The 25,764-nt window shown below is 48.9% G+C and overlaps 1 protein-coding gene across 5 annotated transcripts; it reads left to right on the top strand.

The window, feature by feature from the left end:
• Positions 1 to 24: 24 nt before the first annotated feature.
• On the top strand, positions 25 to 24,134 carry PRELID2 (PRELI domain containing 2). 5 transcript variants are annotated; one of them, XM_075103022.1, is made up of 8 exons: positions 25 to 154; positions 5,196 to 5,310; positions 7,986 to 8,043; positions 10,099 to 10,172; positions 11,704 to 11,864; positions 17,423 to 17,528; positions 23,013 to 23,078; positions 23,515 to 24,134. In XM_075103022.1, exons 3-7 carry the CDS (start codon positions 7,998 to 8,000, stop codon positions 23,055 to 23,057), a joined length of 432 nt encoding a protein of 143 aa, XP_074959123.1. In that variant the 5' UTR covers positions 25 to 154; positions 5,196 to 5,310; positions 7,986 to 7,997; the 3' UTR covers positions 23,058 to 23,078; positions 23,515 to 24,134. The 5 variants fall into 5 exon arrangements, 4 of the variants coding, with proteins under 4 accessions (XP_074959123.1, XP_074959119.1, XP_074959122.1 ...); XR_012662186.1 differs by lacking the exon at positions 5,196 to 5,310 and having other exon boundaries at positions 27 to 154; positions 23,013 to 23,166; XM_075103018.1 differs by lacking the exon at positions 5,196 to 5,310 and having other exon boundaries at positions 27 to 154.
• Positions 24,135 to 25,764: the final 1,630 nt, after the last annotated feature.

The raw sequence follows: 25,764 nt of genomic DNA, 5'->3' as shown, positions 1-25,764 counted from the left end.
GGTGGCGGGGCGGGGCGGCCCGGCGGCGGCCCCGCGGGGAGGGCAGGAAGCGGCGCCGCGCCCGGGGCCGCGTCCCGCCATGGGGGTGACGGTGGAGGTGCACCGCGTGTACCGGTACCCCTTCGAGCAGGTGGTGGCCAGCTACCTCCGCAAGGTAACCGGGGCAGGAGCGCCTCACGGCGGCGGCGGGGCCCGCTCCGGGGCCGCTCCGCTTTACTCCAGTTCCTCCCTTACCGGCTGGCTCTGCCGCCCCGTTCTCTCGCAGGCAGCCCTTCTTTGTTCCTGCTTGCGCGGTGGCTGTGTGGAAAACAGTAACTCTTGCCCGTGGGAGAGAGAACCGGCGTGGGTAACGCGGGGGAGCGGGGCCGGGGAGCAGAGACCGGCCTGGTGCCTTCGTCCCGCCGGGGGAGCAGGGCACGGCGTGTGCCCTTGCTGTGCGGCTCCGCTGCGGGGCCTTGTGGGTGTGCGGGCCCTTCCCGCAGCTGAGAACTTGGTTTTCCTCTTTATCAGAGCTTTTTTGCACGCTTAGTTGAATGCTTGGCCTTTCTCCGCCCGAGGTGCTGGTTGCGTGTCGGTTGCGTATGAGGCTCTGGAGCGTAGCGGTCCCCCTCGCGCTGCCTGGCACCCCGGGGTGCCCGGGCTGGGTCCGGCACCCTGCCCGTGGTGACTTCCATCAGCCACCGGCCCTGGTGCGCAGGACAGGGCGGGCAGCGCCGCCGCCGAGGTGGGAAGCGGGTGGCCATTCTTGGCCAGAAACAGCCCAACCGCTGCTTGCCAGCGTGGTCAAAACACGCGAGAGGGACGTTGACGCAGTTAACGGAGCCACGAAATCTTGCCTCTTGCCGCAGGCATTGCTCCGCAGGCGTTGCGTGCCCGTCTGTGGGCCGTGGTGGACTCTCTGGGGTACGGCGTGGCTGCCTGTGGCACAAGGGGTGTGGACGGCTGCACCGGCCCTTCCCAGGGGCTCTGCCGTGGTGCGTGGGATCTCTTCGAAACAAAGATCGGGTCAGTAGAAATGAATTCCGGTTTCCTGCCCTTGCAGAATGCTAACCCCGGGATCACTGCTTGGTGCAGTATGGCTTTTGGCCTGATAGTGCAACAATCATTAGACTTTTAAGTAGGCTTTAAAATGAAAATGTTTTGCAGTGGCAGAAGGCTGTGTTAATGGCAGGTAAACAGCATTTCCGTGTTGCATCTGCTCCTAGCAAAACAGCATCCTGCTAAATTTTCCTTCTGAGCACTGTTGTCTCTCAGACCTAAGCTCCAAGCTGTGCATCAAAACTGTTCTTTTTGGTGGTGTTTTACTTTGAACAGTAGCACAGAAATAGGGCTTAATTCTGATCTTTATTACAAGCTGATGCTGGCCTTTTCCCCCCTAGCTGTGACTGGTTTTTGTGAACACCAAGGTGAAGAATAGAGCAGGCTCCATTCTATTTGTTTTGGCCGTGTGCGTTTAAGCATTAACAACAGAAGTGAGCAGCTGTATAGCGCAGGGCACTTCCTTGGCACAGAACCCCATATTTGTGAGTGATCTCGGCAGGACAAGATGTTTAAACAAATGTTGACTTTGGGCTAAATTCATCCTTGCTGCAACCAGCTTAACGCACAAGGAAGGATTCTTTTTTGTCCGAGCCAGCAGCCAGTTCTCCACCTCCTGTTAGCAGAGACCTGGCTTTGCCAGAGGCAGTGCCAAGAGGAACGTGGAGCGTCCCCGCTTGCGAGACGCGCAGCCGGCTCTGGCCCCGGGCAGCTGGGCGACTGGTGCACAGCAGAACTGGGCTGAACGCGCCGGGCTGTCCTGCGGCTGTGCCCGCCCGGTGTTCTGCTGCGGTGCGGGTGCCCAGGGCAGCCCTGGCCGGCGCGGCGGCGGAGCAGAGCCCCGCGCGCTCGCGTGCAGCCGCGGCAGCCCCAACGGCCAATTCATCAGCGGTGCAATGGCGACCTGCCGTGTGCAGCCTTGCGACTGCTGCCGCCGTCCCGGGCGCTGGGAGGCAGAGAATGTCTCCTGCTAAGTAACCTTTTATTAAAAATTGTCAGATCCTTAAAAACTGGGTTGGTTTTTATGAGTTGGGGTGGGAGTAGAAGTGCACTTCTACCAAGAAATAAAATTTTCCTGTTTGCTGAAAGCCTGTAAAGATGACATTGGGCTTGCTGAAGTCACCAGGCTTCTGCACGTGCTCTCGGCGGGGTCGGCTTCTTGTCTAGAATGTCCATCTCATGAGGAGATGACTGATGAAGCTTTAATATATGTGGCGGTATGGTTTTTGTTTTAATTGACCACCTATTTTTTTTTCTGGTGTTTGGTGGCTCAGTACAAAATGGAGTTGGATTCCTGTAGTGGTGTCATGCCCCGACTGAAAACCAAACTGTCATGTAGGTGAAGTTCTGCTACAAAGGGAAAACCCAAAATATCCTCACGAGCCGAAGTGCTAGAACTTTGAGCAGTAAAGATGCTTAGTCTGGAGTCTTTCTGTTCCTCATCTGTTTCTGTTAACTATCTACAGCTGTTCTTTCTTTGCCCTGGAACAGGACTGTGCAAAGGTGCATTTAAGGTTTTCTTTAAAAAAATAGAAAGGCAAAAGAGCAAGCCTTTTTTTTCCTCTCACCCTGCTGCAAGAAAACCTGAGCCGTGTCTCTGGCAAGCTTGGGCAGTAGGATTTGCTAAGCGTGTAGTTTAGACTGCCACACTATGGCTAACCAATGGATGTGCTCTGAAATACTAATTTGAAAACTGAACAAACTTGGGAGAGAAGGCAGGGCTCCTTTTGCTGATTTCCCGAGTGTCTGGCAATTAGAGGTGAGAGGAGAAGCAGAGCGAGTGCTTTTCATTGTGGAAGATTTGAACCAGAGTAGAAATGCAAATGGAAATTGCGTTCTGGAGTATACTGCCACATGACTTGAGAAGGGCAGTTGGAGGTGAATAGTGAGGCTAATTATCACAGCCAGAAGCACCGAGCAGAAAGGTTAAAATAATCCTCATTTGTATGTGGCAGCAAAGTGCATTACATGCTTTTAACCGGAATTTGATACGATTGAAACAATCATTGCCATAGTTACTCATACATGCCATCGTTAAAGTTGACTTCAGGGCTTCTGCTCTTGTTCTCTCTCTTGCTTCTCTGCAAGTTGAACCTTTGAATGTTATGTTGCAAAAGAGGGTGGGAAGGTGCAGCCAGACGTGCTTTCAGAGGAGACCAAAGCCAAAGCAGTCGGGGTTCTTCAAGGGCATGTTTGTGCCAAGACATCTCCTGGCTCACAGAAATCTCACATATTGCCTCGACTGGGGCGTTTTGTTGTGTGTTGGCTGCAGTATATGGTCTCTGAGGATGGAGCACAGAAGTCGCTCCGGCTGTGGAAAGTGTCAGTGTGGGCTTGGGTTTTTTTTTGCCTCCTCTGTGCATCTCTCAGGTTAGGTATAAAACGTCGCTGCACTCTGCAGCAAATCACACCCAGCTTCTCTAGAAATGTGCTCTTACCGCAGAGGTGCTTCCATTACGTTGAATCAGAAAGAAATAGGTGGTAATCAGATGGACAGCTTGCTACATCAGATATTGGGGTACATACTCTTGTATGTTGGTTTGAAAATGTGCTAGAAAATATTCTGCCTTTGCCACATGTTTCTAGAGAAAACAGCCCCTCCGTGGTCAGTGTGGGAGGGCCGGCGCTGGCAGGGCACGATCCTGAGGGCTGTACTGGGTGGGTCGGGTGGAGGGTGGTCTCAAGGGCCGCTTTCTTGCTGCCGAGTACAGCTTTCGGGCAGCTGCGGTGTAGGTGGGGAAGAATCCTGCTGGAAGTAGGGGCATTGACTTCTGCCATACCCGTCTGATGCGCCTGGGCTCGCGTGGCCGGTGCCCAGGCAGAGCCGCTGGCTGCGGGAAAGCCTCACTTCTTAGGCTTTTGTGGGGCGCGGAGCTGGGGGAGTCTCGCCCCGTGCCCAGGGGCCGGAGCCTGCTGAACCGACCGCGGTTTCTGCTGGGGTGGCCTTTAGGTTAGTGCAGGTGTCGTTTTAAAGTGAGCCCGTGAACTGTAAATCAAACGCTTAGTTCAAGTATGACAAATTGATTTGTATTTGAAATAAGTGTTTGTACGTGAAAGGCTTTTGTGTTTATCGATCTTTATCACAGCGAGTAATCTGTGCAGTGGGTTTGCTAGGCCTTTATTTTAATTTACGTTTATTTGCAACCACCACCTTTCCAAACCAATAACAAAGTGGAGGGTTTAGCTGGTTTTGCAGTGTCACCGCTTCATTTCCTTGCAGTTAAAAAAGAAAGAATCGGAATATTTATGAATTTAAATGTTATTATTTTTTGCAAGTTTTTGAAGCTGTCTTTTTGATTTATGCGGGCTCCATTTGATCTTGCATGTAAAACCAGCCCTTCATTGCTTTGAAATATTTCATTTTTATACAAATCATTATGTGTAACCTGCAGTGATTTCTCTCTGCTGCTAAACACAGTGCCACTTTTAAAGGCCTGCTAAGTAACTTCTAAGAAACACGGCTGTGGTTAGAAACCGCTGCTTTTGATAAACGATCTTACACGTTCCAGTTAGGAAAGGTATGTGGGGTCTTAATTCCCTGGATTCTGGATAATGACGACTGCAATCAATTCTGCTTGTTGTTATTTGTAGAAAACAATCAATACGTTTGCAGGAAGACCGAACAAGGGCACAGGAATTCTTCATCCCATTTTAATTGTCAGGTTTTGCAAGTGGAGGATGGAGTGCTTCAATCTGGCAGGTGTGAAATGAGAGGTAACCCCGTAACAGCTCGGGTACCCCCCGTGCTGGGGTGCCGAGGGGTTTCTGGGTATGGGAGTCTCTGTGCTTCCGAACTGCTGTGCGCTGGTACCACGCTTGCAGCTCTGCATCTGTAAAACGGGCTCTGACGTCTTCAGGAAACACTCACGACCGGCAGCCAGCGTAGGAAAAAGGCATTTCAAAGCTATGGAGAGCTTAAAGGCAGAGTCAGCTTTGTGGCTTCTGCTGTTGCTGATTTGTTTGGGGTTCTCCTAGTGTGATGGAGGAGAAATGTCTTTAAAATAAGAAAATCAATATGGAAAGAAATCTGCTACAGGAACTCACTGGAACAATTTAATTTAAAAAAAAAAAGTATGCACACTTCGCCTGGATAACTGTTTCTTTTTCATAAAAGTATAGTGTTTTGAGTTACAGTGTTTAGAGTTGTGCTTCCCCAGGTGCAGTCTGAGATGTAGGAAATGCGTTGGCTGCAGTCTGCGAAGGGTTTGGCGAAGGCAAGGCATGAAGGTTGTACCGAAGCAAGGAGAGGGATGAGATTTGCTCCTGCGTCAAGTAAGTAGACGGGCCTCAGGGGCCTCCTCTGCTCATGCATTGCCAGAACAACGAGGGGGTCGTGTCGGTCCCCTCCTGGTGGGCCCTCGGGCAGCTTGGCACGTGCCGAGTGAGGGGCCGTGGCTGAGGAGCGGTGCTGTGCTCCGCTCCGCCTCAGCGGGGGACAGGCAGAGCCCCCAGCCGTGCCCACCCGAGGCAGGTGCCCTGCGTTTGCAGGCCGGACCACAAGATGGCATTCCCTCCTCGCCAGGTGCCGCCGGCGCTGCGGGGAGGGCCTTGGGTGCTGGGGGACTTGGGCAGCTCTGGGGTTTGGGCAGGTTGCCCTGCCTGTCCTGCTGCCCTGACAGCAGGCAGGAAAGCTGGGCACCCCAGCCAGATTCTGCCCGCCCGCTCAGGCTGCAGCCCCGTGCTCCTGGCCAGCCCTGGCACCCTCTCTGGTGCTGGTTTGCAGGCGCAGGCTGAGGGGACGGTAGTTGTGCCTTTGGGGGTCCCAGGGATGTATGGCGAGAGCAGGTCGGCAGCCCTTCCCTCAGCACCCCGAGTCCTTTCCTGGTGCAGGAGTGCCTTTTGTGGCGTGGCCAGCATCCGTGCTCTTGGTGAACGGCGCGTAGTGGGAGCCGTGATGTTTGGGCACGACCGTGGGTTACCGGCACAGTAGTGGCTGCCTCTCTTCTGGCACTTCCAAATTTTGGAAGTCCTTGCTCTGCCGTGTGGCCCAGCACAAGGAGTGGGGGGTGAGGGTGCCGGAGCTGGTGCCCTGTGTGACTGCTGGGACGGTGGCAGCGCCTGCCCCGCGCCCTTGCTGAGCGGGAGAGGTGATGCCGGGCAGTCTGCATTAGCGCTCCCGGCAAGGAGACCGCAGGGCAGGGCTGAAGCCCTCGGGCTGGTGGGAGCCCCTCAGAGGGGATGGGACTCCTGTGCCTCTGGTGCTGGGAAGGAGGATTCAGGGACTGAGTTACTGCGGGGTTGAAATAACAGTCAGGCTGAGATCTCTTTGTTCTCTGCTGGTGTTAGCTTTAGCATCCCCAGGGAATGGAAGCCTTGCAGGGAGGCTGTGGCTGGCTGGAAATGCTGTTTTTGTGGCTGTTAGACTCTCCTAGCCATTACGTCTGCTTGTAGACTTGTAATGTTCTTTCTTTTACTGTGCTGTGTAGGAAATTGAGTCTATTTCTGTTTAAATACTGGGGTAATAGAGCCTGCTATTTAGTGAAAGATTTATGTAAATGGCTCTTTGTTTCACACGATTGGGCCTTACAGAGTGTAAGTTACATCGATAATGTAATTATGCCACTACTGCCATTTCTAAGCAGCACGTTGTGGAGAAGCCTCCAATTTCTGTATAGAATAGGACTTGAAAGCCTTGCACTTTTAAAATGAACTTTTATTCTGCAGCAAGAAAAAATAGTAGAGCTGGATTATAGAACAGCCTGTTCTGGAGTCGTTGACATTTTTAGCCTAGAACCCAAGATTTATACCAGAAGTTTGGAGCATCTCTTATTGCACATCATCATTGCATTACGTAAACTGAGTTAGCCTTAAAATGCAATTTCCCCACCTTTCCTAAAGCTTTGTATTTTGGTTAATGTTAATCTGTATCTGGTGGTCAATATTTCTCAGTGTGGCGTTTGTATTAGTGTGGAGGTGACAGTAACTTTTAGATATTCTTTAAGCTCAGTAAATTATCCCACACTTCAAATTTCAGAGTTCATTATCCACGTGAATGTTGATTGCTTTTTGCAATGGAGAGTAAGGTCCTCATAGCCTCCCCTGTTTCATCTCTAGCCAGAGGAGTTTTGTAAGTTCCAAAATAGACTATGCATCCTTAGAAGTCCTGTTCCTGGGCATACATTTGTTGTGTAGGATGTTGCCCTATAGACAACCTATAAGATTTTGGCATAATTCATGTGCAGTGGAGGTCTTGGAGCGAGAATCTCTTTCTTCCAGCCTTGAAACAGCTAGTCTGTACAGCCTAAGGAAAATGGGGTTACCCTGAGCAGGAACAGGCGCTGAGCAATCCCTTATCCCTGCTGCACGCCAGCCCGAGCAGAAGAGCGTGCCCTCTTGCCAGGGTGGACCCACACTGCAATCTGAAGTGGTGTCCCGCTGTCACGCTCTCCTAGCAGCTTTTGCAAGGCAGTGAAGTGTTACGTACCAGAGTCTGCATTCAGGTGACGCGGCGCTGTACCTTTCCACTTTTTCCATGAGGAAATAGGTTGTGGCTGGGCGTGCTTAGCGGCAGTGACAAGCAGCTTGCTCTCTGCGGAGTGCAGCACGGGGGGCTTTGGCCCGTGGAGCTGCCCCACTGCTGAAAGCTCTGCCTAGCCCTCATTTGAAAAACGTGATGTAGGTCAAGAGCTCGCATCTTCGTTTTCGTGGTATGGAGGGTGGGTGGAAGATGTCTGTATGCCGCAGCAAAAGCTAGCGTCTCTCCTTCAGGCGATTTTTCTCATAGCAGTATTGTGGGCTTTCTATTTGTTCCCTAATCTTACTTGCTAAGCTAATCCTACTAAATTCTTCCTTTCCACTAACTTGACTGGAGACTGCAGACTGTTAATACAGCTCATACCTGTTGAGAGAAGCTGTGAAACTGCTTCTGACTTGACAAGTGACAGCTAGCAATTTCCTTTTACCCATGTGAGAAGTGGTAATCTTTACCCTGTGCATTTTTATCCCAGTATCCCAGTCCCATGGAGAAACATGTCACGGCTGTAGAAACAGTGGAAGAGAAAACAGGTAAGCTGCCTGACTTTTCTTACAGAGCTAATTAAAATTTTTCATAACCTTTAAAATTAATTATGTAATAGCTCTTATTTCAGTAGAAGCTGGGCACTGCAGACGCGCCTGGGATTCCTGCGTGCTGGGCGTTGTGTAAGCAAGACCAAGAAAATATTACCGCCCCCACAAAGCATGTGTTTTAACCCCATTAACTATTTGAATTTTCAGCTTATTCTGAGGCCATTAGACACTGTACGCCTGGTTTCTCTGTAGCATGTTTTTTTTGTTGTACGGTTCCTTGGCGTTTCTGTGATGATTCCCATCTGCTCTACAGATGAGATGTAAGGCCCTGGAAGGAAGCACAGTGCGCTGTGTGAATCGAGCCTCGGGCGCTCCACAGGCATAGCACTACTTGGCTTTCATGATCCTTGCCTTTGGAGGGATCGTTTGCTGTTTCACTTCCCAGATGAGGGCATAGTTCCAGGAACCAGAGACTTGTGTGGTGGCCTTCTAGGATGGTGACACTCAGAAAGCGATCACAGATCCTCAGTCTCTTGCTTTATCAGTCAGAATTCCTGAAATACTGAAATCAGATGTTACCATTTCCTAGTCATATTGATGGGAAAATAAATCTCGGGTCAGAGCGCAGCTCTCAGACCAGATCCGCTGAGACACGTGGATTTTTGTTTTCCAGTTGCTGAGCTTGCAGGAAACGTTTGCAATTAGGCCCTTAAGGTAACGTGCCTGTGCAGAGGATGTATTAAACTGTTATGTTCCCACGAGGGAAACAAGTACTGTAGGACTTTGCTTGGAAATAACCGCCTTTCTTCCTAATACGGCAACGGTGATCAAATGCTCATTTGGGATGAGATAAGACCTTGTGGACTTTACAGTTTCGTTCCCAAATGCTTGTGGATGCTCTTTATCATACATTTGGAGACGTGTTCTGTCTTGCAGCTCAGGTTTAACGGTGGCTCTTAATTCCAGGCTTATGCTTTCTTTCTAAGCAAGGTTAGTGAGGTGGCCCTGAGACTCAAGAAAGACGAGCATCAGTGCTGCCATTGCTGTTTTCCTCAAATGCAGTAAACCACTCTTCCCGCAGAATGCTTTTCTGCTTTACAGTAGATGTTCCATGTTATTAATGGGATGTGTTTTAGCGTTCTGGAAACCGAACCCCACAAAGTTTTCATTGCACAGACCCCACCAAATGCAACCGTTCGAGAAGGTACTCTTTTATCCTGGAGAAGTCTTTAACCTGGGCTGCCTGCCAGCTGGCTTCTTGTTCGGTAGCATTCTGTTCTTGATCTGGGTCATTAAATATTAAAAGGCAAAGTGATTCTAAAAGCCAGCCGTTTTTTGGAGGTACTAAATAACTGTAATTTGTTTCCTAATAGATAGTTTTGTCCTTGTCACTGGGTCCAACTCAATACAAAAATAAACGTGTGATGAGACAGGACTGTTCTGTAAATCTCGTACACAGCGTGTTTGCCCAGAGAATGAGCCTGACAATATAAATTGGGGTGGGCATAGAAATAAACCAGAAGGTAGCTCTGTATGTTGGTCTGGTAGCTCGGTCGCCTGAGCTTTTCCCTCACTCCAGTCCTCGCCCACCCCGGTGCCACCAGGAGCAGGGCTCTCGGGGGGGGTTGTGCCAGACCCTGCGTGTACCCACGCCGCCTGGCGCTGGCACCGGCGCTGCCTGCAGGGCTTTGCTACCCGGCAGCGCCACTGTAGGTGCCAGTAAAACGTTTGTACCGCACGCTGGATAAGGGGGGTCTGGGTCACAGTGACAGATGCAGACACCCTCCTCCTGAGGCAGAGCACAAATGCCCGTAGCAGCCTTATTTACAGCCTTCTGTCAGGCCAAGCAGGAGAGATACTGGGTTATAATTAAAAAAAACCAAAACAACCCAAAAAAAGGCAAACCAAAATCACCCCCCAATACTCTGCTACCTTGCCAGCATTTCTCCTTGCGTATTTGCTGTGCTGTGAAGTCTTCCAACTACTTTTATTTAAAAAAAAGGCAATCTTTGCTGCTGTAACTCTCCCCTTCTGGTTTTCTTTTATCACCAGATTTGTCTACAGGGATTATTTACCGGAGGAGAATTGCAACGTGCCAGAATGTAGTTCCTGAAATTTTAAGAAAGGTAACTACTTTTAGAGAAATTTTGTCAAGTTGTGAAACCTTAATGCTTCACTGTAGTTTATCTTGTTTAAAAGGATCGCATTTCTTGATTTTTTTTTAATTAGAAAAGTTGCTCTTAAAGAGAGTTAAGAGAAAAAAATTCTTGAGGAACTGATTTTATATTTAACTTGAAAAGATACAAGTGTAGCCTTGAGTACACTAAGATAGAACTAGTGGTGGTGGTTGGTTTACAGGCAGTGATGGGCTTTTAACTTTTGTACGTGGAAAAAGTGTTTTAAAATGTTATCTGGGCCACAGTGAAAGTACAGCTGTTCCCCCCACTCCAATATAACAATCTTATGTGTGGTAGATGGCATTTTTGTAAAAGCCCGATCTTGTGGAAATCGGCAAGAAGGTGGCAGTTAGTAATAAACACTGGGTAATTACTTCTAAGCTGAGCTCTTGTATTTCGGATGTCTGATCCATGGCTCCTGAACAGATTGGGTTGTAATCACTCGCAAAGCCATTCTGTAAGTGAATTCAGAGGGAATTAAAATAATACTTAATGTGCCTATAGCATGTTGCAAGTTAAATACGGCGTCGTAGGGTCCCTATAAAGAAGGTAAACCGTGATTCCTTAAAGGCTGTAGAAAATAGAAGGACCTGGGTTGTGCAATCCCGTAGTGTCTCCCTCTTGTGTCTCTTAGTAACCGTCCTTTCCTCACAGTTTGTTATGGGAGAAAAATTAGCCTTAATCTATTATTCACGTTTTTGCGGAGTATCTTGCAGCAGATAGTCTGTATAAAGGAAAGCACACTTATATTCATGCATGGTTAAATAACTGTACTGTTTCACAGCCTGCATGCTTAAAAAAATGCACGTACTCTTTTCCTGGTGCTGACGACTCTGTTTTTGCCTCTAAACATGTGTTTGTCTCTTCCAAGCCTCACCTGCCAAGGGGATCATATCATTGCCCTGTACAGGCAGAATGTCAATAAACCGATGGTGAGATGTCATCCCTTCTTTGCCCACACTTGCTAGACCAGGGTCGCGCAGGTTGACCAGTGGGCTCTCAGGGGAGGCGGCCTCCCGGTAGAGAGGAGCTGGAGCGGGGCGGCAGCCGCCGCGCCCGGCAGCAGGAGCCTGCAGAGCTGCAAGCCTTTCGCCTGCTCCCGTGGGTCAGCTGGCGGGTTTGGCTGCCTTGCATGTAACTGCTTGGAAGTGGCTTCTGCCATCCTTTGTAGTAAATCAGTTGTCAGCAGCAAGAGAGAAAGCATGAAGTGGAGCGGGTAAGTTGGCCTGTAGTGGTCTTGGAAGTCCAGCTGGGGACCGAGCAGCTTCCCTCAGCCCTGGAGTGGTTGTATGGCCGTTAGTGGCTGCTGAGGAAGCTGGTTGTTCACGTCAGGGCTGACCGCAGCTGATGTGCCCTCATCCTGAATCCTCAGTCATACCCTCTGAGGCTAGTAATACTTTCAAAATGCTGAGAAGTGATCCTACCTTGTTTTTTTCTTTTTTTTTAATTTTAAAAAAGCTATCATTCTTCTGCTTCCCAGGTTGGTGTCTTAAAAGTGCCCCACATCTACTTGGAAGAGGAATCTTGGCTTAATATGCAGAAAAGAAACATGGCTATGAAAACTCGTTGCCTCACGTGGACACAGTATGCATCTCTGAGTGAGGAGTCTGTCTTCAGAGAGAGCTTGGAGAATCCGAACTGGTGAGTGCCGGCCTCTGGGTGTAGCATTGCCCCTGTGCTGGCTCAGGGCTGCTACGGCGGGCCCATGGCCCTGCAAAAGGATTTTCTCTTGCCTTTTGAATGCTTGGAATGAGAGGGGTCTGAACAATAAATGCTTTGGTATGTCTTGAATGCATTTGAAGCAGCAGCTGTAGATGTCCTGTAGCTTTCCTCTGGCTTGTTCAGATGCGAGGTTAGGTCCTCTGGCCAGAGCACAAATAATTGCTGGAAATTAATTTTCTGTGTGCTACTCTGCAGTCATAGAAGGCTGCCCCGCTGTTCCTGCACAGCGGGCATAGCCAGAGTGTTCGCTTTGCTCTCGAGTCTACCAACAGATGCTTGGACAGCAGTTTAAAAATTATCAGCTCCTTCCTGCTTGCCAGCCATTGGCACGGAGCGGGCTTGTTCCCAAACAATTTTCTTTCTCCGGTGCCTGGCCCGCTGTGCCCTAAAGATGTAAGCTGCCGTGGGGCTTTGCTTGGAGAACATCGGCTTGTGTTTGTGCAGAGTGGAGCCTAGAAGTGTCTTTATGCACATTTACAGCAGGATCAGAGTGGAATTTCTAATTCCTGTAGCATTGAAAGGAGCAGGTACGTGATATGTGTGACTGTCTTTAAAAAAAAGATTTTTATTTCCAGCTGCTGTCAAACCCATCACTTCTTACTTTGTTCTGGTGTCTGTTGTAATTAGTCGTTACTTTTGCCTGCTGATGTTCCCTGGGAAGTGGGGCAGAGTTGTCCAGCAAGGTCCATGTGCTTTTGGAAAGCTCTACGCGTGCTAAAGGGAAAAACCCACCAACTTCAGATGAAAGGAAATTCCTTGTGGCTCAGGCATTTTTGAAAGCCCTGTGCTGGGATGTTGCTGTTTGAGGACCTGTTCCTCCGGCTTTTTGAACTGTTGTGTTTCAGAAGTTTGCTGGGACCCTCTGTCCTTACTGAGGCTTCCCCTGCATCAGAGCTGCATTGCGACTGTAGATGTTGGTCCTGTTGGTGTAGAAGCTCTTAACTACTGCAACCGGTTGGTCGATCATGCCCTGTTTTCAAGGCTTTTTGGTTCCACTCTAGGAAAGACACTGTCCTCAGCATGCTGCTGCTGCTCCTGCAGGCTTGTGCAGGGGACGTGTCCGAGCTTGGTGTCGCCACCGCTCTTTCTTGCCTTAAAGTATACTGTGGCAATTGGGAAGGCAGTGGCGTAGCTGAGCTGCCAGAGCGCGGTTGCAGCCTCAGCAGGTTCACTTGCACGGGCTTTCAATGCCTGCCGGGGTGGCGGTGCCTCTGGAGGTACTGTGGGTGCCCGCATGCCCCAGCCGTGCTGCCCTGGCCAGGAAGGTTCCTGGGTACCTGGGTGTGCCTGTGCACACCGCTGCCACCTCTTCAGGAGTCTTACGGAGGTAATCGGATCTAACAAATGCTGGCTGGCAAAGCAGGCGTGAGAGGTCAGCTGCATGTAGTATGGGTAAGGTGGCAATCTACATTTGAATAGATGAAGGAATTACGCTGTTCAATATCTTCATTGATGGTCTGGATGAGGGGATTGAGTGCACCCTCAGTAAGTTTGCAGATGACACCAAGCTGGGTGGAACTGTCGATCTGCTAGAGGGCAGGAAGGCCCTACAGAGGGACGCGGACGGGCTGGATTGTCGGGCCGGAGCCAACGGTATGAGATTCAACAAGGCTAAATGCCGGGTCCTGCACTTGGGTCACACCAACCCCAGGCCATGTACAGGCTTGGGGCTGAGTGGCTGGAAAGTGCCCGGCGGAGAAGGCCCTGGGGGTGCTGGCTGACAGCCGGCTGGGCATGAGCCAGCAGTGCCCAGGTGGCCAAGGAGGCCACCAGCCCCCGGGCTTGTGTCAGCCCTGGTGTGGCCAGCAGGAGCCGGGCAGGGATGGGGCCCCTGTGCTCGGCCCTGGGGAGGCCCCACCTCGAATGCCGGGCTCAGGTTTGGGCCCCTCGGGACAAGAAGGGCCTTGAGGGGCTGGAGCGTGTCCAGAGAAGGGCAGCGGGGCTGGGGCAGGGTCTGGAGCACAAGTGTGCTGGGGGGCGGCTGAGGGGGCTGGGGGGGTTTAGCCTGGAGAAGAGGGGGCTGAGGGGAGCCCTTCTCGCTCTCTGCAGCTGCCTGAGAGGGGCTGGAGTGAGGGGGGGGTTGGTCTCTGCTCCCAAGTCACCAGTGACAGGACAAGAGGAAACGGCCTCAAGCTGCGCCAGGGGAAGTTTAGGTTGGATATTAGTAAAAACTTCTTCACCGAAAGGGTTGTCAGGCCCTGGCACAGGCTGCCCAGGGAGGTGGGGGAGTCTCCATCCCTGGAGGTATTTAAAAGAAGGGCAGACGTGGTGCTTGAGGATATGGTTTAGTGGTGGACTTGGCAGTGATAGGTTAGCGGTTGGACTCGATGATCTTAAGGGTCTTTTCCAACCTTAACGATTCTATGATTCTGTGATTAGCAGCATACTGTTGTGCTGGAGAGAAATAAGAAAACGCACAATGAGGAGACTCAGGTGATCCTGATTAGTGGGAAAATCATACATAATGTCCCTAAAGAGAGAACAAAGTGACGAGAATGATGGTAACCTGAGTACAGACACAAACCTGCCTTTCTCCCCTACTAAGCACCGCTGGGCAGATTTTAGTAGCAATCCTGAAACTCTTCAGGGCACTAAATCTGTGAAGAGAATGAGAAATTTCTGCCCTTCAGTCGGGCACCGTGGGCATGTTGTAGCGGGCAGTTTGTTTAATCAGCTTTAACATGCCATTGTTGAGGATGCTGACAGACGGAAGCAGAGCGCCGCTTTGCTGGCTGGCGCCTTGATCGGACCCCCGAGGAGGTCGCCTGCCGTCGCCTCTCCCCGCCACTCTGGGGCGTGTGGTGGGCTCCGCGCCGGGTGGGCGGTGAGGGTGGTGGGCTCAGCAGGGAGCGGGCGGCTCGGGGTGTGGGGGCAGCGCCCTGCAGGCGTGCCTTCTGCAGCCCCACAGATCTCGTGTGGCTTCGGTGAGCTGCGGGCTGCTCCCAGGCACGCGTGGTGGGGCCACGCTGATGGGAATCCAGACTATTTCTACCCATCAGAGGGAGTTATAACTGCCTGTACTGACTTCAGCCCAGCTACTTTGTAGACCAATATGCTGTAGAAAATCAAACCGTGAATCCATTCCCTGCAGGGACCGGTGGCTTAGACATTTAGCAGAACCTCGTCCGCAGGATGTGGATTAGTTTACCCAGTTTGAGATTGACAGTTATATCCTTTATTATTTTCAGCTAGAGAAATGCGAGTCAGAGAAAGGAGACTGTGACCTTTCTGATGTCCCTAATGGAACTGGGGCAATTGGAATGATACTTGCTTAGTCCCAAGCAGTCAATTTAACCACAGCGTAGTTCTCCTTCTTAACGTCAGGTGGTTATTTTGTCCTTAATAAATGTGAACGCAGGGGTGCCAACTGCCGCATATTCTTGTGAAGTGAATTATTGTGGGCGCTTCCAAGCAGAGCATATAAATGCCTGAAAAGATCTAGTAGCAGACAAACATTACCATAAATAAATTCTAGACCATTGAAAAGGCATGATGAGGCATATCTGTGTATTCAGAAGCCAGAAAGCGCCTGTGTTATCTTCTTGGCTGAACTCCTTCGTGTCACTTTCTATTTGGTTTCCTCAATTCAGGTGCTGTTATGGACGAGCATCTCGCCTTGATGCCTAAAGTCCAAAGAAAGCCACTTAGTCCCGGTGGGCAAGGCCTGGCCGCAGGCAGAGCCGCAGGCAGGGTGGGTCCAGGCCTGAGCAGTGTTTGCCTGCAGAGGGTCTGGGGTGGCTTGCCGGCGCTGCCCGGGTGTTTGCCGGTGCTGCCGGGGATGTGACTCTGGAGGGCTCCAGGGCTCAGAGCTTTCACTGCTGGTATATCGAACCAGTGTGAATCTTGTCAGCTGCTCTCCTCCACTTGCCTGTGTACGTGTCTGGGTTAGTGACGGTTTCTAGAGTGATTTGCTTGCGCTCACCCTGAAAGCGTGCGCTGCGTAGGTGAGGTTTGAGCTTGCTTTCCACCCAGCCGGGCTGGGCAGCGTCTGCACCGAGAGGGAGGGCTCTGGGAGGAGTTGTCTGCGCGCAGTGCCAAACCGAGGCGGGGAGTCAGTGGCAAAACTCCCCTGTAACTGCCTGGATTTATGCTGAAGTTGTGCACTGGCAAATTTCCGTGTGTCTGGGCAGGCTATACCTGTCTTTCCACAGTGGAGAATCCCTGTGTAGCTTGAATTTTGCCTCTGGTGTCATTTGCCGTCCCTCTGTGTTTTGGTTTGACTGCTTTCCCTATCCCCACCAGGAGCAGTTCTTTGCTTTTTCATTTTGTATCTCAGTTTCCATCAGATTCCTTCTATTACCCAGCACTTTCCCTCGTTTCACAGAGCCCGAGGGAGCTGAAGCCTCTCGCAGCACGGTGGGTGCAGGGTGAGAAGATGTCTCCCTGATGTGGGGAGATGCACGTGATGCATGAGCGGTGCTTGTCAGCTGGAGATGGGAATTAAAAAGATCTCCTGTACAAAAGCTCCCTCTTTTGAAGAGCCTTGCACTGGATGTAACTTTTAATTTAGTTTTGAGAGCCATGCAGGCTTTGGGAACTCTCCCTGACGCTGTCTGAACAAGAATATTCCTAGACTTTTCATACTAAAGACACTTTAATTAAACTCCCATCATGAAAACAATTAGACCAAATTTGCCATACTTAACTAGTCAATAATTTAGTAGTTGGATCTCATTAATAGACTTCTCCCTGGCCTGTGTTGTAGTGATGCAGCATTGCCAGCCACATGCTACAGAAATCAATCAGAGATCAATATTTTCCTTGAACCTCCCTTTTTTTGTCCCCTACAATCGTGAAACTGCAAAATGAATAAATAAATCCCAACCAGAGCAGCTGACTTCAATGATGGATTTTTACTGCTGACATCCATCCTGTGGTTGGGGGGCAACCTCTCACGTTCTCCAGCTCCATCACTTGAACTCGAGGCATTTGTCACTTACCGAATTGCACTGATGGCAATAATACATGGCCGTGGCCCACCGCGGGCATCGGTGGTGCTGGCTTCGCGTGCCTGCTGCGGGATCGGAGTGGGGGGTCCCCTCCTCGCTGTCGGCACTGCCTCTGTCTAGCTTGGGTGGGATGATGCCCTGAGGACTCTGTAGAATTGTACAAGTGTATTTCACTGTGTCTGCAGCTGGCCGTCATGATTCTGGAGACGGCTCTTGTGTCCTCTCCAGACCCCTCTCTGTGTTGCTGCGCTTTGGGCTGCTCCAATGAGCGCAGTCTTTCCCGTGGCAGAGTCCGGTTGGGCCCCCAGCAGTGCCGACTGCGGGAGGTGGTCCTTACGAACCTCTCGTTATGCCGACGTCCCGGTATCCCGTTACGTTTGCCTTTGGGGTTGTCATACAAAATAATGAGAATTTAAGAGATGAACCCCTTACCCGGGTATCGAACACTGACTTTCTCATGCAGAGTGCACACTTCACGTTTACGAAGTAGACAGAACAATAAAAGGGTGTTATGTTCCTGTTTCGCAGGACAGACTTCACACAAAAAGGCAGAATATCAGTTACGGGGGCGGGTTTGCTCAACTGTGTGCTGGAAGCTTTCGCTCAATCGTTTTTAAAACAAGGTGTGAAGAAGGTAAGTGATTTATTGCTTGAATTTCTTCCCTGAATTATATTCTAAATTTTTTCAAATCACCAGATCATCTGGGCTCAAAATTAAATCGATGTTTTAAGTCTGCATTCTATACATCTTTTAATTGTTCAAAAAATATTTGACCTTTTCTTTTGTCTACAGAGAATAAGCAGAACAAAAATGAATTTAGTTTTATTATGGTAATAGTCTTATTTCAAATACATTTTAAAACACGGCAGGTATGACTGTATCAGTTTCTGTAATTCCTTCTTATTCCTGATTTCCCCCAGGCATTGAAACAGTTCTTTTTCCTAATGCCTCATTGTGCCAGCTAATACTGTAATAATTGCGGTTCTGCAGCACCTTTACCCTGAAATAGTCAAAAGTAGTCAACATGAATTTATATCATGTCACGCATTTTTCTCCAGTAATGTTAGATTTTTTTTGGCAGCTTGATGTATTTACAATAGCCACAGTCAATCTCCCCGTAGCAGTTCTGTATACTTCAATAGGTCTGCCTTTCGGTGAGAATTATGAAAGAGGATAAAAGCTATCCAGCTATCCAGCAGAGCATCCCAAGGGAGGTAGTGTTCAAAGGCCTTTCGTCTCTGGGAGTCATGTCATATTGATAAACAAGGTTTAACAGCAGTGTCTCCTGGAGCGTTCACTGGGAAATGAAGTTTCGTGGAAGTCTTGTTCTCTGGAAGTTTGTGCCTTGAAGAGATCTGGGGGTTCAGGTTGTGCTGGGTAGACTGTTTAAAATGTACACTTGATGAAGAAGGAGCAAGAAGGAGGAGGAAGAAATATTTAACTAAACCTTTTTAATGAGAAAGTAAGAGAGGTTTGGGGGTTTTTACCTTTTTTTTCCTTCCCCCACCTCTAGTTTGTATCTTGTTTTAGATAATGAAAGCATATGTATGTGCCTGAAAACACGGCATTTTCATGGTGGGCTCATGAATCTTGTGTGCTGCAAGACTATAATGAACCTATATTTACCATTATTTATCATTTTTTACTTATCTAATGGAGCAATTAGGTGAACTTAGATGTCCACAGTTCAGATCATGCCTTATGGCATTCTTTATTCATGGGGACCAAGTGGTTAATGGGTTGGGTTTTTTTGTTTGTTTGGAGTTTTGGGGTTTTTTTTGGCTTGGCTTGGGTTTGTTTTTAAGTGGCCATAGTAGTGTCGTGTCTTTTCTCCCACCGAAGTCAGTGGGTGTTGGAGCACGGAGCTGGGCTGTACCCGCAGTCCCTTCGGGCACTCTGCTCTCGGTGGCGTAGGGGCCGACAGCCCCAGCCTCTCGTTCGTGCTTCAGAAGCTGATTTTGGAATCTGTGCCCCAAGAGCTGTAAATGGAAATGTATTTCAAACGGCACGGCTGTTTATTCGTTTGCTTATTCTTGGTAACTATAGGATCTTTTTGTTGTGGCTTTAAAGGAAAAAAAAGCAGTAGACAGCTCTGCTAGGGTAAGCAATGACTGTGAGCAAGGAAGCTCGTCCTGCCGGCTTGTGACAGCGCAGTGCTAGCAGATAGAACAAACTAGCTCACAGTGTCTCTACAGTGCTGCATTAGAAATCCTTTTGCAATTTTGGCTATGTCTGCAGATCTGGGAAAACAGAAAAATACAGGCGCACCAGATCTGCTATAAACGTACAGTCTTGCCTGTTTTTTTTCCCCCGCCTCCAAAACATCCGTCTCCCTAAGGCAGCAGCTGTATCTGTGCATTCCATTTCTTCTAAGCTGTTAGACAGGGTTCCTTTGTGGCTTGGCCACAGAGTAGTTTTGAGGCGCGTTTTACCCAAATGTAATAAAAGGCAATACAAAGATGATATTTAAACTTTTGAATTATGTGTTGCGTTAATGACGATGCTTGATAAATGTTCTCCAAGCTTCCATTTACTTCTTACCTTCCAGTACCTGATCTGCATCCTTCCTAACGCCCTGACCAAAAGGGCATTGCTTTTCTTGTACCTGCTGTAATCGGCTGTAATTCGCAAGGGTGTTACTTTCAGAGCCAAACCATGATTCCTGCTGTACCTCCTCAGCCCTGACAGCAGCGCGTGTCTCCATCCGCCTGCGTGGAGAGGCTCCGATGAGATAAGGGAGCAAGGAGACGGTGGGAGGCAGCAATGTGAGGGGGCGGAGGAAACGGAGGAGGGGATGAGCCGCAGGAAGAGCAGGAGGAAATAATGTATGAATATTAAATTTTGTGAATGGCTACAGAAAAGCTCATGTATTCACACAGTCAAATATCTTTATTTTATAGAAAGAGAGGGAAAAGCTACTATTCGTGAAACTATTCATAGACACCAAAGGCACTGATCTTTTTAACCGTTATCTTCGTAACTGAGATATGAGCCTAGTCTGTGGGTAGGGTTTTTTTTTAATGCCTGACTGAATGACAGTGACATTTTATGGCTCGTCATATTTGTCACATTTCTCTTGTTTTATTCTAACTCCGAACAAAAATATAGGAGACAAATGTCTCCTGCCCTGCTTTTGTAGAAGGCGTAGTACATTTGGGTCGAAATTACAGCATTTATTATTATTTTTTTTCTTACCTGTTCAGAAAAGGTATTAATGAATGTGTGCGCCCACCTTATTGACAAGAAAACTTACCTCCTGAGTAATCCAAAAGTCTGAGCAGAAATGCTGGTAAATCCCAGCTACCAGCACAGCCCATTCTGGGTCTACTGGTGAGAGCCTGGCTTCCTTCAGAGAGGGAAAAGGATGCTCCGTAGTCTGCAGGCGAAGTCTCGAGAAGGTTCCAGCCCAGGGTGGGTAGTGGTGGCCCCTAAAGTCAGCCTTCGTCTGTGGGAGCTTTTAAATTCTGTTTAAGAAGTGGCCTAATTAGTTTGTACGTGTCTGGGTTACGATGATCCCAGCCAACGTGAAGCAGTGCAGATGACAGTTACAAGCGATTTTAAGGCACACAGCAAAGGAGCATTTGTAGCAAGAAATTTTTTGTTATGTTGGTAGGTGTTTTATCCGTTGCCTCTTAAATGTTGCAACATTTCTGTCATTTTCACTTCTTGGTTTCTTTTTTAGATTCCTTTTGCTTGACTAGAATATATAAGGAGATGGAAATTAAAGGCCGTAATGTAGTGTTTGTTAAATGATGGAGCTGAGCTCAAGTAACAGATATTTAACTGAATAATGTTTTGTCATGGTTACAAAAAGAATGAAAGGCATTAGGTGCTCTTTTCGGAGACAGCCTAAAATTTTCTGCTAGCCTGTTAAAATGCTACCCTGCTTTTGTCCTGGCGATGGAAATGGGGTACGGACTGTAACATGCATTGCCTGCGTCACATTCAAACAGGCCATTTACGCTTTTCCTGTACATCACCTAACCTCTTATTTAAAACTTGGAGTGTTCGGTAAGGATGTGGAGGATGTTAGAGACGAGATGTGTTCTCTGCCCCTGTCAGCTGGGGGCCTGGCCTGGCTCCTGGCAGATATTCCAGATACAAGCGTAGGCTGCTCAACAAGCTTGGTGCTGGAGGCTCCTTCCGCCGCCGTTTGGCGCTTCCCCCGTTACCCTGTCGCCCCGCGGCTGGGTCTGTGTGCCCACTGAGGGTTAGCGTACTCGGCAAAGTGGCCCTCGCCAGAGGAGTCTCCCGCAGCCCTTCCTGAACTGGGGATCTGCTGGGCTCCCGTCCTTTGAGCGCTTTGGGGTACTACACCGCATGTGGACGCTTGCAGCAGGGTAGCTGCCTATGGGAGCAGAGCGCCTCCACCTCTGAAATATAGAACTATTCTATGGCTTGTCTGTCAGAGAAGCTTTTAAGCTGCAGCTATAGAGGTGCAGAGTTTAATGGGTAGGCAATGTTTGTTCAGCATTTCAAGTGCATCATTGCACTCTAAGCAGTGTAAATTTAGCTCCTTTAAGCCTCTTCTCCTGGGGCTGAGATTTAAGTGTTTGAACTTTAGTTGAAAGGAATATATTGATCAGGCTTTGATTTAGTCATTCCTCGCTGAAAAGATACTGGGTAATGACTTGTACCTGCCCTTTCGTATTTTATTCATATAATGGAGTCCCCTCTCATTTCCCTTTTCTTCCTCAACACTATTTTGCCTAAAAGTCTGCAGTGCTATGAGAAGTGAAAGAAAAAGCAGTTGTCACACTGTGAACATAATTGATTCAATAAGTAACATTTTTAAATTCCCTAGGCAAACCTCTGAGTCTTCACTTATGTCAATTAGTGCTTCCTTCGGTAAACAGTGGCACGTCCAATTTAGACTGATAGACTAAGGTAATCAGCTTATCGCCTTCTACAAGGAACAGGCGTGGAAGATGAACTTTTTTTCATAGATAGAAAATACCTTGTCCGTTTTATTGTAGAGATGTGAAAAGAAATTCTCCTGACCTATTTGTTAAAGTTAATTGTCTTTTTTTACCTCCTCTCACAGTGACTCAAACTGAGAAATCTTTTTGTATCTTGACAAACAGAACATCCCAGGGTAAGCCTTAGCCCCACACAGGTTACAGCTACGCTCCAAGCTTGCTTGAGCCCGCCAGATCCGAGCAAACATTAGAGGCAGGGTGGGCAAATTACTACGGTTTCAGTGTACAGACAGCCAAAAAGTGGGAGAGAGAAGGATGTTGTGGGTTTCCTTATCTAAAGTGAGTAGTTTTTGCTCTTCACCAAATAGGAAGCTGCTTCTCTCTCACTTTGTACTGAACCTTGAAATTTAGAATTAATTTAAATTAATTTCAAAATAGCGAAGCATCTGGCTGTGAAGCAGTCTGCAGCCCTGACGTGGGAAGAGCGCTTGGTCGACGCTTCCCCCTGCTTTTTTGGGGGCTGCCCTGCTGTAGGTGGCTCGGTGCTTTGCACCTGCGCAGCTGCTGCTGGTGGGTGAGTGCTTAGGGCTCAGTGAACCCCGCAGGCGAACAGAGCCCCTGGATTCAACCTACATTTTGCTTTAATTAATAGGTCAGTGTTCGGTAGTTCCTCCTTCCTTCACAGATCAGACCCATAGAGAAATATTCACCCTCACGGTCCTCTGATGGCATTTTTTACTTCATTTCAGTATTACTTTCCTTCATTATAGAAATAATCACAAGGACTTCTATGGGGAGCTTTCATCCTGCACAGTCAATTGCTTGCGAAGAACGCGAGTGAGGGTATTTCCATGTTAAAGAGGGGCATACCAAGGTGCGGCGTGAGAAGTGCCTTGGTCCAAGCAAAGCAGTGGCAGAACTGGAATAAAACGTGTGACCTGATCAAGTGCCCTGGCTTTGTCCAGCCTTGACTTGGAAGACCTGACTTTGTCCCCTCCGGGTTCCCCGGGGCAGCCTGTGCTGTAAGTGCTCCTCGTGCCCCCCAGGCAGTGGGGAAGACTGCACTGAGCTACTGCGGAGCCCTGAAATGCAATTTCTTTTCTTAAGGCTTTACCGGTGTGTTGTGGGGTGCCCTTTCTAATGCAGGAAATACTGAAGTTGTGTGTAAAACTGGTGTTTATTTGTGCTTTTTTCCCAGGGTATTAAAATAATGGAGACGCTTCTTCAGGAGCAGTGTGGGTGATTGTACTCTTAATGAGCAGCTGTAAGTGCAACATCCATCTACAGATGAGAAGAATTGTTTGGAGTTTGTGATACCTATTGCACATTGTGCTCCTTGTAGTTCTACAAACGTATGTGTGTGGGGGGGTTGTCCGTTATAAATAGCATGCACTTTCTGAGGAATTTTCAAGAAAAATACTAATCTGCTGCAGCATTAGGCTCAATGCTATTCCAGAGTTTCTGAATAGTACGTTGATGAAGGTGGATGCTGTGTCCTGTATTTCATCCTCTCCTCTCTGTTAATATGAGTGTGACAGTCCTAGTAAAATAAGATGTTGGCTCTGTCTAAGGATTTTTGCTGAGAAGTAGTATGGTTATCTGTGAAGGGAAGATTTGGTCAACTCTCAGAACAAGAGAAAATGGCTATTGATTACCTCCTAACAAATTTTCTCTAAAACCTGTTTTCTCTGCTTTTGCAGGAGAAAATGCATTTGTGTTGAGTTTCCTGGGAACCGTGTATCTTCATTGCCATCGGGATGCCATGGCTGTTGTCTGAACTTTACTGGTACCATTTTAACCGAAGAACGAGCATTTAATATGCACAGCTGGGAAAAAAGATGACCGCAGACTGCAGATCTGTTACAAAAGATTAAGGAATCATACTACTTCAGGGAATGTTGATCATGAAAATCACAGGGGAACAAGTGCAAGCTTGGAAGCAGCATCTTCTTGTGAATTGGTGCTATAATCTCTAGAGACTGAGAGTTTGGTAAGGGAACATGGGAACATAGAGCAACAAACCAAAAATAGCCCTCGTTGCTATGAAGACACCCTTGTCTAACCGTGTCTTACCAAGGGAGGTGCAAGCACGCCCCGTGCGCTGTTTATTTCGCAGCTTAATCCTGTGGGGTAGGGGCTTCATTCTGCAGAGATGAAGCTGAGCTGTAGCAGCGGAGCAGGGTTGCTGGTTCCCGCTTGAGTCACTCGTTACTGCAGTTCTGATTGCTGTGTTGGAGATATTTGGTTATTATACCCCTGCCGGCACAATTATTTTCAGCTGTAAAGACATGCCTCAATACAAGTTTTGCATATATTTGAATTCTTTCAAAAAGTGTTTCTGTCGTGTTGCTTCTGAATAGAAGAAGAAACCTGGAGGGGAATTGATGAAGTGCGAGTAAAGTTCCTGACAAAGGGTGTCTCATACACTTCTCCTTTTGTTCCACACACCACATCAGGATAGTTCTATTTCGTTTAAAATTCACATAAGCGGAAACCGTCTTTGATACCCTTTAGTGCGTTAGGGTAATACCACACTTTACAAATAGCCCCATTAAAGTCTGCATGTGTTCTTTGTGGAGCTTTGAACCGGTTATTTGAATGCCCTAAAGCAAAATGATTGGCTTTGCGTTTTTTTCAGCGTGGGTTATGGTTATGTTTTATTTTCCCGAATGCGATGTAAACTCTCAGTGGAGTCTTCCTTATGCTGCACCTGAGCGCTGTGGCCCTGCTTATTTCAGTGTTTAATGGTCTCGGCTATCCTGTTCTGGAGCTAGATGAGCGTGCTACGGAAGAGCTGAGCGACAGACCGTGGCCGCACGGCAGCTCTCCTGTAGCGCAGGCCCGCGTGCCCCCGCTTACGTGGCTGGTGCTGGAGGTTCACACCACGGGAAATGCTAAAATGCTAGCCCGTGCTGTGTGATGAAACCCATGGCATGATCCGTAGGAAATGACTCTGTTTTGCATTGGCACAGCAGAGCAAAACGCTTTCCTTTGCCTTTCTTATTTCCGCTGTTAACTGATCCTTGTGAATTTGGACTCTGAATACTGAACAGTAAATATTTATGAAATGTAATGGCCAGGACTAAATACATTCATTAGCATATTTATTTTTATTGAGTTGCTGCGTTGTGCGCCTGAGGAAATTATGAAATTACTTCTATTAGAACTGCTGTGTACAATTTTAGGACTAACATTGTTATTCTTCCATCACTCTGGATTTTGGAATTAGGATAGGAAGTGTTTGCGCCCTCCCCCACCCCCGAAGAAGAAGTAGTCTTTGAATAATGAAAGTCCCGTGAAACCCAGTCTCTTCTTCAAAGGCCGAGTCGCCCATCTGCTGGCTGCTAGAAACAGGAGGGGTGAGACCCCTCCTGGGAGCAAGGTGCCTGGTGCGAGGGCGTGAGCGTGGCCGGGGTGGCGGAACCTCGCCGGAGGTCGGCAGGAGCGTCTCGGCTCGTCCCCCGGGGCTCAGCTCTGTGCCGGCCTGCTGGAGAACGGCCCGTGGGGCTGGGGAGCGACCTGCTCCCGACCGCAGACCAGCACGGCTCTGCCTGCACAAGCAAGGGGCAAAGCCCCGCGAGTGCAGCGTGCGTGAGCTGGGCAGAGGGGACCGAGAGCCTGGCGCCTGCTTTAGAAGGCTGTAGGGCGTCTGAGGAGATAACAGACAAAAGGAAAAACCCCAAGGGTAGCTGAGATGGGGCCCGTGCTCCTGCTGCGGTGGCACACGAGCAACCCTGAAGTCACCTACGAGTCCCCTCTGCTTGCGAGGCCAGGGCGGGTTTTCGGGGCTGAGCTGTTCCGTGTGCAAAGCTGCCTTGTCACCCCACGCTGCATTTTCTGTCAGCTTTCTGCTTCCCTTCTCCAGCACCCGATGAGTCGTCGTGTCTCGTCTATTTACCGTAAATACGCGCCTGTCTCTTAAACATCCCACCCTGGCTGAGGTTTGGGAG

Source organism: Phalacrocorax aristotelis, chromosome 8 (assembly GCF_949628215.1).
Source record: "Phalacrocorax aristotelis chromosome 8, bGulAri2.1, whole genome shotgun sequence".
Lineage (NCBI taxonomy): Eukaryota > Metazoa > Chordata > Aves > Suliformes > Phalacrocoracidae > Phalacrocorax > Phalacrocorax aristotelis.
This window is presented reverse-complemented; position numbering and strand designations above follow the sequence as displayed.